The sequence below is a fragment of the Protopterus annectens genome, chromosome 9.part0 (assembly GCF_019279795.1).
Source record: "Protopterus annectens isolate FY-2018-M chromosome 9.part0, PAN1.0, whole genome shotgun sequence".
Lineage (NCBI taxonomy): Eukaryota > Metazoa > Chordata > Ceratodontiformes > Protopteridae > Protopterus > Protopterus annectens.
The window spans coordinates 1,765,733,267-1,765,746,412 of record NC_056743.1 but is presented as its reverse complement, the minus strand read 5'-3'; the positions used below and the strand labels follow the sequence as shown (position 1 = coordinate 1,765,746,412).

General features: G+C 42.4%; 1 protein-coding gene across 4 annotated transcripts in view; it reads right to left on the bottom strand.

The window, feature by feature from the left end:
- PRKCSH (protein kinase C substrate 80K-H) overlaps positions 1-13,146 on the bottom strand; it is a 1,389,498-nt gene that overhangs the window by 1,296,211 nt on the left and 80,141 nt on the right. For all 4 annotated transcript variants that reach the window (XM_044084622.1, XM_044084620.1, XM_044084623.1 and 1 more), the window contains exon 4: positions 1,986-2,081. In XM_044084622.1, coding sequence (XP_043940557.1) covers positions 1,986-2,081 — 96 coding nt within the window. The remainder of the gene's footprint in view (positions 1-1,985; positions 2,082-13,146) is intronic.

The following is a 13,146-nucleotide window of genomic DNA, read 5'->3' as shown; positions in this document are numbered from 1 at the left end:
AAATCAGTGACAGACTTCATTCAACTCACAAAATTTAAATATGTACTTCCACATAAATTATTTACCTACTTACTGGAACATTTAAACACAACACAATACAATGCGGCCTTTCAAAATTTTAGGTAGGAAGATGAAAGATTTTAGGAAACGTGGCAGCCACTAAAAAGATGTTAGCAGTATAGTAAGTAACTGTGAATGAAAACTCATGTAAATGTGTGGAACTAATGGAGGTGAGGATTCCCCATTAGCCTGCCCATTCTATAAAGTTGTGCAAGGCACTGTAAATGACAGCCTACAACTCACTGTTAAGGGACAAATGAAGGGGTAAAGCTCATGCTTTGCTGCTGCAGCCATCTCTTGCAAACAGCATGCGGACATTCCTCACAGGCTCCAACGTGCTGCTACTGCATTCTTTCGGAAACTCCCAATGACAAAAAAGATACCAAAATCCAGTACACAGTTCTTTAATCGTTTCCACCCTTCTTCATGGATACAAGCCTTGCGCAACTTACTTCACTGAGTAATCTGCAGCAGTAATGCACTAAAGAAAACCAATTCCAGTGATGGTGTTCTTATAGAAACCAAATTCAGCAGGGAGCTATAACCTTTGAACATCAATGCCAACAGCCTAGAAGCTGTACACAGAAGTAGGATTTGAGAAACAAGCAAATTTTAAATCCCTAGCTCAATCACAGTTACAGGTTTTGTGATGGTCAAAGAGAGATGCTGAAGGCCTACTTACTGCATGCATGTATTCAGGTGGGAGAAAACACCCACTGAACAATTTAAGTCTGAGCACACCCCTCACCCAGTTATCAAACAGACCCTTTTCAATTTCCCCCGAGGCTCATCTCCATGTCCCATGTACCTCTAGAGCACTGCAATCTTGTACTCAATGACGAGAATTACCTTGGTTTGTTGGTGTCCACATCACCACACCTGCCAGATTGCAATTTAGAACCTCTAAGCACCATCACAATGTGGCGCAATGTCCAGCACTGTAAATTTGCAGAACTTCTCTTTAATAAGCAGCCAAGTCTTAGATTCACAGATTAGAACTAGACTAACTGCCCTTATGGGCCATTTTAAGCCTAGCCAATTATCCCTTGAGACTCAAACCCGGCACCTTGTGTTTGTAAGGCAAACACCATAATCATTAGGCCACCTTCCCAACCCTTCCCTTCCTAGGAAATATCTTATGACGTGACCCCAAAGAAAAATCAGTCTTTTCTCTCAGGCTCAAACAACTGCAGAAGTGATGAGGAGGCTTCAAAGTCTTTGACTGCCACATAAGAGAGACCAAAGTCCACATATTAAGAAGTTTTCCATGCGTGTCCTATCTATATGCCAGATCAAGGCACTAGAAGTGACAGTCCACAATCTGCTGTTAAGGGGCAAACAAACATGTAGTTCACACTTTATCACAGCAAACAATGCCTGTGTGTGTGGGAGTGTGTGTGTGTAAGGAGATAAATTGACTAATGGAAAGTACCATTTTAATAAATCCAAGTTTATAGCCTTCCTTGAGATGGGTGCAGTTTTTATTTTGTTCTGAACTTCAACAGCACCTGCACAAGGAGTGCTTTGTTTAAAAATCTAAAATCAATGAACTCCTGCAGATTCATTTTGTACACCTTAAGGTAAGACTCTGCAAAAGTTAATCACCTTTTCATTGTCGACACTATACTAAGTCAGATTGCACTGCTACATGAAAAAGGTTACAAGTCTGACGATTTTTACAAGTAATCAAAGAATCATAAAATTATGGGTGTTGCACAACATACAAAAGTCAGAACCATTTTATTTCTGTCACATTTTTTAGTATAGTAGATAAAAGAATGTCAGTCCCATGAAATCAGGGAGTCTCCTTTGAACCAAATTATAAACCACATTTGCACATGGTTTCTTGCATAAACTGAATAAAGCACAACTGACAATTTATTGACATAGCAAAACTGAATATTTTTTTTTAACTGGCTACTTACCACAAATTCCATCATTAACCCTTGAAGAAGGCAAATACTGTGGTTTGTAACCAAGATTTGTGCAGTGGAATCTTCCATTAGGGCATGCAGCAGTCCCTTAAAAGAGGGAGAGAAAAAAAAAAAAGGTCTGTAGTTAGTTTGCCCAGTTACATACATATAGAAAAATATATTTCGGGCACAGGCAACAATACCCTTCTAGCCTGCCAATACACCAAAACAGTCATCCCCGTAATAAAATGTTCAAGCTGTCCTTAAAAATTATCTAAAACTAGTGCTTGCGTTAATATAATATGGCAGTCTATTCCATGCATCAGCTACACTGAGACCCCATTAGTACATCCCTCTACATAGGTCATCTGACGGCTCTCTACTAGTTTGACAGAGACAAACCCAGACACTCCAAGAGATAGCCAAGTGCCCTATATACCTGAATAAGGTAGTCAATATCTATATGAAACACTGTACAAGTATCTGATATTTTAGTTTGTCGTAACACTTATTTTCACATCAGCAGTTACCCTTGGAATACTTACAGTATACTTTTCCAGTTTATATACGCTGGTTTTCTTTTCTGTATTCTCATTCCATACTCGAGTTTGTGGCCAACAGAACTTACAATGATTTCATTTATTTCCTAGACATTATAAATCTAGTTATACAACATAGTTCTTTATCATTAGCCAACTGGTTGAAGTGATTAGAAAAACTCAACATCTGCCTGGATCTACACGTATACCCAGATACTTTAATTTTCAATTTCAAATCACCGTGCTGTATTAAATATTCAATATTTAATTTGTAGTCTCCTAAATCTCATATGCTTAGTTTTTGATGCATTTATCAGCATATTTTCTTGTGCCCAAATGGAGAATTTAGTCAACTTTTTTTGCAGACATACTTTATCTCTAACTGATGCAACCGGTTTACCCATTTTCAAGTCATCTGCACACAGACCAGAGAACCCCTCAAATGAGATTTTAAAGATGCAACCTATACAAGTATGGGCCTGGGATACAGTCTTGCAGGACACTGACTGTAACCTAGAATTTTACCCGTTCAGTTGCTGTATAGTTGCCATGTCTTACTTGTAAGCCATGCAGCTATCCAGCTTATCAAGATTACATCAGAAAGTACAGCGGTGTAGGCTAAACTTACCACAGCAGTAGATGTTCGAATGGTCACTGCTGCAGCAGCCTTGACTGGATATACCCCATACAACTAAGGATAGAACAGCCAGCTAGTTTCCAGACAACCAAACAGTCAGACAGCTTGAGCTGACGATTAAAAGACAAGTTTGGGCCCAAAGCCCTTCAGAGTTTTCCTGTCAGGAGACAGAGACTGAGCACTGAAAGGACAATTCTAGGAACATCAAAAATATACATCCACACCATGGCATAAAAAGTACACCAAAAACAAGGGGAGGATGGATGGAGGGAGAGCACTGATACTACAGCAATGACCATTTGAACATTTACTGTTATGGTAACTTTAACTTGCTCAACTGTACTGACTTCACCACACTGATCACTGTTGCAGTAGCCTTAGTTATATGGCTAGATTACCTTCGCTAACTACATTTGGGAGGTGGAAGGAAAGAGTCCAGGAGCTCTAAAAAAATGGTCTTAGCAAAACTAAGCTAAATCTTCAGAAATACCCTGGATATTAGTGAAAGGGTGGAAAAACATACAGGAAGATTCCTGTCTAAGGAAAAGAAAAGGCATCAGGTCTTCTTGTATGGAGTCCTGGAACAGAATCTTGCCAGCTGATTGCTCAGACAGGAGGCAAAATATCTACTTGAGGGACTCCCCCACAGAGGACCTCTGTTCTAGTTCCTACTTGCAAGGGTCTTCCCTGGTCCTGGTCAGCTTGTCTGCAACACAACTTTGCTCTGACAAAATGTAAGATGCCTTTAGAGTGAGAGTGCACTATGAAGCTACATCTTGAGCTAACATGGCTAGTCTGCAAAGAGTACGGCCCGGTTCCCTCTTGCTTGATGTATCACATGACGAGTATTGTCTGTAACCACAAGAACAGAGACGAGAGATGGTTCAGAGTGTTAACTGTCTTAATCAGGCAAGAATCTCCTTAATATTTATGACTTTGCGCCTGTCCTTGGCATCCCACATCCCCTGCACTTCTGTCCTTCCTCAAACTGCTCCCCAAGCAAAGTCCAAAGCATCTGAAGCAACTGACTACTTTGGAGCAGGGAGGGAGAAGGTGGTGTAAATTTAAAGGTATTTGTTGACTCCACTGAAAAATCTCTCTTCTGACAAACCCAGGAGTGTGATTCCAAAAGATTAAAAAAAAAAAGTGTTGATGCTGGGACCAAAAGCGATTTCAGAAACCACTGTATCTTCCCCATATGGGAATCTTGCCAGGGGTACCAAGAGACTCATAAATGCCATGAGACCCAAAATAGAGAGGTATTCCATCACAGAGATCAAAGTTTAAGTAGAAAACCTTAGAAATATATCTAGATAAAGATCCATTTTTTCCTATGGAACAAAAGCGGTTTGAACTGAGGTGGGCAGTCGACATCCCAGGAACACAATTGTGTGTGGAGGAATCAAAATGGAATTTTTCATGTTGTCTAGGAATCCCAGCTTGTGTAAGAGATCTCTCACCCAAGAGAGACTCCTGTCACTTTGAAAAAAACACTCTGCAAAGGTAAGCAAGTCATCTAAATATGGAAGATGTGGATACTCCATAACCTGTAATGAGCTACAACTAGAATTAGATGCTTTGTGAACACTCTTGGCACAGTGGACAGACGAAAAGGTAAGGCAGAGAACTAGTATAATCCAGACATGCACACTTTTAAGAATCTTCTAAAGCATGGATGAATACAGATATAAGCATCTTTTAAAAGAGAAAGAAAAGGTAACAGGTTGAAGTGGCATCATTTTCAATTTGGGCACTATCATAAACAGGTTTTTTTTTGGGGGGGGGGGGGCATAACTGGTCTCCAGACATTTTCTTTCTTTGGCAGTAGGAACATCCTTAAATAAAAGTCCATTCCCCACCTGTGCAGGAGGAAGTGGTTCTATCATTCCTTGGAGCAGCATGTGATAAAGAACCGGTAGAAACAGAGTCCGATCTAGAGGATGAAGAATGGCACCCTGAAAGAAGAATTTACTTTCACTGCAATCTGTAATCTTGATGAATGATATTCTGAACCCATTTGTATGGAAACCTGCTGCCAAAGAGAAAAAATGGAGATTCAGACTTTCTGGAGAAAAAAAATGGGTCAAGGTGGGAGGAAGTCACAAGGTCTCTTGAATAGTCACTCATACTTGGACTGCCCTTAGTTTTGGGAGACTTTTTTGGAACCCCATTGCCATTTCTTCTTAAACGTCTGCTTACCTTATTTTGTTGAGACTGTTTATTATTTTTTTGCCAGAACTGGACATGGACATCGGAAATACCTTGGAAAGTTTGGAAAAGGAGGGCTGAAATATCTAAGATTCTCTGGATCATCTTGCCCCTTTCACAGTTTTTGATCACCTCTGCAGCAGAGGGGCCAATCAATCTCTGTTCAAGGGAGAATTTAAAACAGCAACAAAAAATGCAGACAAGCAAACATCCTGAAAACACTAGCAGTGGCCACAGCCCTGGAAGTAGTACCAGGATCAGACACATTGTAAGAGACCTGGGAAATACAGCAAATTAACTATGTAAAAGCAGACTTTTCCTCACAAGAAGAACCTGCAAACAACATTTGTTCTAACAAACTGTGAAAGTATGAGGAAGAACTTATCGTATTAGCATTACTATTTAAAACTTAGAAAACCAAAGATGCGGAGAAGTGTACACCTTTCCCATCCAATCAATAATTTTCCCCTCATCGGAAAATAGGACTGAATTTAACTACATCCTATCGGCCTTTTTAGAGGCAGCTGGTTGACTATCAGGAAAAAGTACAGTTGTGTACACTTACCATAAATGTAGATGTTCGAGTGTCTTCACTGTTGCGGTCATGACTGTAGGGTTCTCCCCTGCCGGCAGGTAGTCCTCGGTCGGCCAGAATCCCAAAGTCTGGGTCCGGCGTCGGCTGCTCAGCCATGCTCCCGGACGTCAGAGCGCCAGGAGTACAAAGCTGACAGCCAACGCCATGTTCTCCAGTTTTTCTTGCCCCAGATGTCAGGAGTAAGATCCCATACCCTTTGCACATACACCTCAGAAGGGTGAAGGGAACCACACAAGAGAAAAAATAAGAGGGGACAGGAGGGAGGGTAACCCAGACTGCAACAGTGAAGACACTCGAACATCTACATTTATGGCAAGTGTACACAACTGTACTATGTTCATCGTGTTTCACTGTTGCAGTCATGACTGTAGGGTTGAATCCCAAAGCAGAATAAAAGGGAGGTGGTCATAAAGTAGAGGGGGTGGCTAAAAGGCCCTGCAAGACTGCAGAAGCAAAGCCTGCCCTAGACTTAGAGTAGAGAGGTAGACTGTAGTGCTTAGAAAAAGTATGCACTGAACTCCAAGTTGCAGCTTCCAGAATGTCTTTGGTAGGAACTCCCCTGAGGAAGACAGCTGAAGTGGCAGCAGCTCTGGTAGAGTGAGTCCTTATACTCCCTGGGATTTGCTTTCCATGGTGTGAATAGCAAAATCTGATTCCATGAGCAATCCATTTAGAAAATGTCTGTTTTGAAATGGCTTTACCTTGTGAACTTGAAGCATAAGAAACAAACAATTGCTCTGATTTCCTGATGTCCTTTGTTCTGTCCAGGTAAAAACGTAGTTGTCTGTGTACATCCAAGGAATGCAAGATCCTTTCCCCCCTTATTTTGAGGAGTGGGGAAAAAAGTTGGCAAGTGAATAGTTTGGTTTAAAGCCACTTTGGAAATCACCTTAGGCATGAAAGTAGGATTACCCCTTAAAGACACCCTGTCTTGATGAAAAATAATATAAGGTTCCACAGCCATGAGAGCTTGCAACTCCGAAACTCTCCTGGCAGAGGTCAGAGTTAACAGGATGGCTGTCTTCCAAGATAAAAACTTGATGTCAGATGTGGCAGCAGGCTCAAAAGGAGGTAAGGTGAGTTTTTCCAAAACATAGTTGAGATCCCAAGCAGGAATGGGAGGAGATCTAGGGGACCTTAAGTTCTTAGCTCCTCTGAGAAACTGTCTCATGAGCTGGTGGGAAATGATTGGAGGGTCTGTATTATAATGAGCAGAAATGGCAGAGGTGTGTATTTTTATGGAAGAGAAAGAAAGAGAGACCCTTATGTAAGAGGTCTGTCAGGTAAAGTAAAATCAGAGGAATGTTAGGAATAAGAGAATCTGAATCCTGAGCCTGCATCCAGGAGCAAAATCTTTTCCATTTTCCTGCATAAGATTTTCTAGTGCTAGGACGTCTGGCTTCTAAAATGACATCCATAACCTGCTTGGGTAGGAGAGAATGAATCATAGACCCTGGATTAACCAGGCTGCGGGTTTTGACATGGGAGTGCAGAACCTGACCCTGGTGTTGGGACAGAAGGTTCGGAGTCTGTAGTAAAACCCAAGGGGGCTCCAGACAAAGGGTTTTCAGTGTTGGGTACCAAAACTGTCGAGGCCAATTTGGGGCCAACAAGATTATCCTCTTGGGCTTGTCCAGTTTGATCTTTAATAACACCCGTGGAAGAAGAGGCAGAAAGGCATACCCAGAGAGGTTTCTCCAACTGAATGATAGTGCATCCACTTTCCAAGCTAGTTCGTGGAATGTCCTGGTGCAAAAAATCTGTAGTTGATTGAGGTGGGATGCAAAGAGGTCTACGTGAGGACATCCCCAGACTGCTGTAATCATCTTGAATATTTCGGTGTCCAGCATCCATTCGTGTGGGTCTGGCAAGTTTCTGCTCAGACTGTCTGCCAGGATGTTTTGCTTCCCTGGTAGAAACTGAGCTTGAAGGTTCAGTTTGTAAGCTAGAGCTGTGTTCCATAGATTCATGGCTAGCCTGCAAAGGGGATAGGAATGTGATTCCCCCTTGCTTGTTTATGTACCACATAACTGGTGTTGTCTGTCCGTATCAGTAGTTGTCCTGGTTGAAGAAGATTCCTGAAGGCCAATAGAGCATTCTGAATGGCTAACATTTCCTTTAAATTGATATGCAGGTGCTTCTGATCCTTTGTCCAAAGGCCCTGCAGACAGTTGCCCTGCAAATGGGCTCCCCATGCATAATCGGAGGCGTCTGTGGTTAGTATCCGACTGGCTGGAGGCAGACTGAAGGCTTTCCCTTTGTTTTGAGTACATGCCTTGGACCACCAAAGGAATTCCTTTTGAAGACAAGGCAGGACGTTGATCTGTATGTCTAAACTGTGGCAATGCTGAGATCATACACTTTTTAGGTACCATTGTATTTTCCTCATATGTAGTCTTGCATAAGTTACGAGAAGGATGCAGGAGGCCATGTAACCCAAAGCCTGCAGGAATTTCCTTGCAGATAGCAGAGTCAATGATGCCAAGGTTTTGAAAGTTGAAGCCTGCTGTAATTGTTTTTCGGATGTCAGAAATGCCATCTGGGCTGTTGTGTTTAGAAGAGCACCCAGAAAAGGTATCTGTTGTGAGGGTGTCAAATTTGACTTTATGTTTACAGTGAATCCCAGGAACTTGAGAAGGTTCTGAACAAATTCTAGATGCTGGAGTAAGACATCCTTGCTGTCTGCCTGAATAAGACAGTCGTCCAGATGAGGGTAAATTTGAATTCCCTTGAGTCTGCAATAAGCTACTACTGGAGCCAGGCATTTGGTGAAGACCCTGGGTGCAGTAGACAATACAAAGGGCAGCGCAGAGAATTGATAGTGCCTCAATCCGGCCTTGAACCGGAGGTATTTTCTGCATTCCTGCCTGATGGGAATGTGTAAATATGCCTCCTTCAAATCCAAAGTTACCATCCATGCATTTTTGGTCAGAATTGGAAGTAGCTGCTGTAGAGTAAGCATCTTGAATTTTGGTATCTTGAGAAAAGTGTTCAAGACTGACAAATCCAGAATGGGTCTCCATGAATTTTGCTTTCTGGGGACTAGAAAGAGCCTCGAGTAAAAACCTTGTCCCATCTCTGAAAGTGGAACCAGTTCTATGGCTTTCATAGCCAAGAGAACTTCCACCTGGTTTAAGGCCTCTAACCATTGATGTTTTGGAAGATCTGGCCATCCGCTTGGTCTTGGTAGGGTATGAAAATGGAATTTGTAACCTCTTGAAACCACATCCAGAACCCACTTGTCTTGGGTTATACGAGTCCAATTTTGGTGAAAAAGAGAAAGTTTTCCTCCGAGAGGGGCTTACAGGCAAGAAGTTCCTGCAGCCCAACAGAGGGAGTCATCGAGTCTGTTTTCTATGAGCTTGCGACCTGTCCTCTCCTCCCCTAGGGGTGGAAGCAGTCCACTGTCTTGGTCTATAAGAGGCTTGCGTTTGAGGCCTTCCTCAGGAGCGTCTGTATCTACCCCTCTGAGGCCTGTCTGAATTGGGAAAGGACCAATTTTTTGTAGGCCAATTCCTACTAAATCTGGGTGGCTGTACTTGTAAGAAATCTAACTGTTTGCATGGATTTTGCCTTGTCCTCCATCTTCTTTATCACCTCTTCAGCTTTAGATCCAAACAAAACATTAGGCTGAACAGGAGCATCCAATAATTTAGCTTTTACTTGATCTGGCAAGTTTTGTTCCTTTAACCACGCATGCCTTCTAATGACTGTGCCAGAGGCAGCAGCCCTACAAGAAGCCTCCAAGGCATCAAATCCACAGTGTAAACCATGCTTTCCAACTTGTTCAGTGGCATGCATTAAGTCATGTAATTCCTTATCTGCACAGGCGGAAATGGAAGTTAACTTTTGTTTTAAAACAGAGAGAAGAAATTGCTGGTATTTCAGCCTATGAAACTGACAGTTTAAAGCCCTAATAGATAAAGTAGCAGAAGTGTACACGTTTTTGCCCCATCTTTCTAAAGATCTGGAATCCTTCTCAGTGGGAATGGGGTTTTTAGCAGAAGCGGCCTTAACCCCCTTAGGACCCTGAGAAATGGTCTCAGGATCAGCAGTAGGATTCTTGTATAAAAACTGGTGGGAATCAGGAACCCTATAATATCTATCCGTCTGGCTTAACAGGAGCTGGAGGAAAAGAGTCAGGAGTTTAAGTTAGCCTCCGAAAAAGCATCATCCACAATATCCAAAATAGGAGGAATAGCCAGGGATCTATGTTGGGGAAGAAGAAAAAAATCCCCAAGTCTTTTCTTAGATTCAGAGTACTTCTGTCCTTCCCAGTGAAAATGTTCCCTCATTTCATGCAAAGTTTCCCCAAAAGAGAAATCCTCAGGGGGAGAAGCTGAAGGAATGGATTCCTCAGCATCAGAATCCTCATAAGGAGGGAAAGAATATTCCTGGTCAGAAGAAGAAACTGAAGAACAGAAGCCTGATCAGAGGAGTCATAATACACTTCCTGCCTTGGCCTTTTATCTGGAGGGGGATGTGAACCCCTAATCATAGTAGGTCAGTCCTTGGCCATCTTGAGTAACTGTTTCTGAGACTTGGGTGCCGGATCAGAAGAGGCCTGGGCTGCAGTCTTTGATTTGGAAGGAGTCTTTGCCTTTGTCTTTGGCTTTGCCTTCATTAGAAGCGGAGTAGGCCTGAAAACCCCCTCGGAAGCCGGTACCTGCACAGCGGCTCCGGACCCAACCCAAGAAGCATTGTCCGAAGGTCCTGCAACAGAAATATTCAAAGGCCTAGTTGGCTCCTTGTGGGAGTCCGTTTCGGCCATCTGTTCCGAAATGGCCAACGACAGGGGCTGCAAAAGCACCTCACTGACGACGGCCGAACCTGAAGCTGTCTCTGCTTGTACAATATCGTCCGATTTGGACCTCGGAGGCCTGTCTTTATCCTTGCGTCGTTTGTGAACTCCGGTAGCCGGAATTGTATCAGAAGACATTTTGTAATTAAAATGCCTACCGAAGTAATGAACTGCAAACTCGTACCTTCGTTTAATTGTACGTTGATTAAATCTAGCACAAAACCGACAACTAGCTACATCATGGTCAGGGCCTAAAGCAAGGAATACAGTAAGAATGAAAATCCTTATGAGGTATTTGCTTCCCACATGAAACTTTTTCTGACATCGGACTGGAGCAAGAAAAAAGTTTCCCCAACGGGGTACGTAGCTTTGAGTAGAAGAAGAAAGTCTTCGGACTGAAGTACATTTAGAAGAAATTGTCAGGAGTCAGCCGACCGGCACTTGCAAACTGCTACCACCGCATGGCAAGAAAGACTGGAGAACATGGCGTCGGCTGTCAGCTTTGTACTCCTGGCGCTCTGACGTCAGGGAGCATGGCTGAGCAGCCGACGCCGGACCCAGACTTTGGGATTCTGGCTGACCGAGGACTGCCTGCTGGCAGGGGAGAACCCTACAGTCATGACTGCAACAGTGAAACACGATGAACATCTAGTTAGTAACATGCACGCACACACACACGCGCGCGCAGACAGAAAAGGAGGAATGGGTGTAAGTTCTGGAAAATCCTTCTGTAACAACTTGGTATTTTCTGAGGGACAGAGAAACCTCAGTGTTCTCACACTGAAAACCCTGGCACATTCTAGCAATGGTCTCAGAAAGAGAACCCCCCCCCACAAGGAGAATCAGAAACCAAGGTCTCTTCAAAGACAGAATGAGAAAATAAATAAAAAACACACACACCACACCTGCCTCCACCTCTGCATCTTCCTCTTCATATACAGAATCTTGAATAGCTTCAGGAAAAGGGGAATTCCTCTTTCATTTGCCAGAAACTACTTTATAGGAAGACTCAACAGCCTGATTTAAACCCTGAGAGCCAGACAGCGTAAACTACTCATAGCCAAAGAAAATTGAGGAGGAGGAGGAGATGCATACTTGGTTTTCTGTTTTGTTTTGAAAGGAAAAATAGGGTGAGCCATGGCAGCAGCAGCTTTCCTAGGGATGGGCACAGAATTCTGACAACAGGGAAACCTCCTGCTCCCTCTCCCAGGAGCAACAAGAATGGCTCTCCCTTGTCTGCAAAGGGGACACCAACAGCCACAGAGGATGTGACTAACCACCAGTTGATAGTGGATCTGGGGTAAAGTGTGGTCTGAGGTACATCAAATGGCCACAGAAGAGTCACCCACCTGCAGAGGCAAATTAATAGCCTACTTTAGTGACAAAAAGACAGTTTGCTTAACTTTTTTTTTTCTTTTTGTGGCTGAAAGAAGGACAAGCTCTGGACCAGTCTGTTCCTTGGTCAAGCAGAAAATAGCACTTATTTTCCAGAGAACAGAAGCAGTAGTAATTGCTGTAAACAATACCAGTCCACAAAAAATTACTTTTTTTCCTTCAGAAAACCACAGTAAAAATTACTTAAAACACTATGCCAGCTCCACAAAAGTATTTAAACACAATTTCTCCAAGGAAAAAATGTTTTCAGTTACCTTACACCACTTTTAAACGGACAGAAAAAACAAGCACTCCATTCAGAAGTATGTCACAGTCGCCAGTCAGTTTGTTAAAACAAAACACTCCTAACTCAAAATAACTTTCCTGAAGAAAGTAATAAATCAATAAAGGAAAATGAAAAAGGTTTTCCTCACACAAAGGGAAGACATTTGCCCAGTAGTAAAGCTTGGAAGGGCTTTGTGCCGAAACGTGTCAGTCAGCTTGAGCTGCTTGACATTTTGGGCTCATGGAAGGTACCCTGAAACTTTAGAAGCTGGCTGGCCATTATAACATTGGCAGGATATAACCCATATAGCTAAGGCTACTTTCAGCAGTGATCAATATGATGAATATTAACAGGTCTCAAGCTTATATGAAACTTGAACTTACTTTAGTAGTCAGCTTTTTGCAGGTAAAGTATGCTCTGTTAACACTGCAAAAAGAATTTCAAGCTTCTTAACAATGATGTAATAAAGTTTTTTTGCATTGCATTTAATATAACAAGCTATGCGTCCTCACTATTCTACCTAGTGGGAGACCTTGAAGTAAAAAAAAAAAAAAAAAAAAAAAAAAAACCTGACATGCCTGCTACTACTTCCCTGACCAATGGCATTGTCTACACAGTTTAGAATGAAAATTAATGCTTTGAAAAATCAGTCTGAAAACATCTACCACATTTCAGTCTTTCACAATAGTATTTTGCCTGTATTGTAAGGTTATATATACACACATACATACAT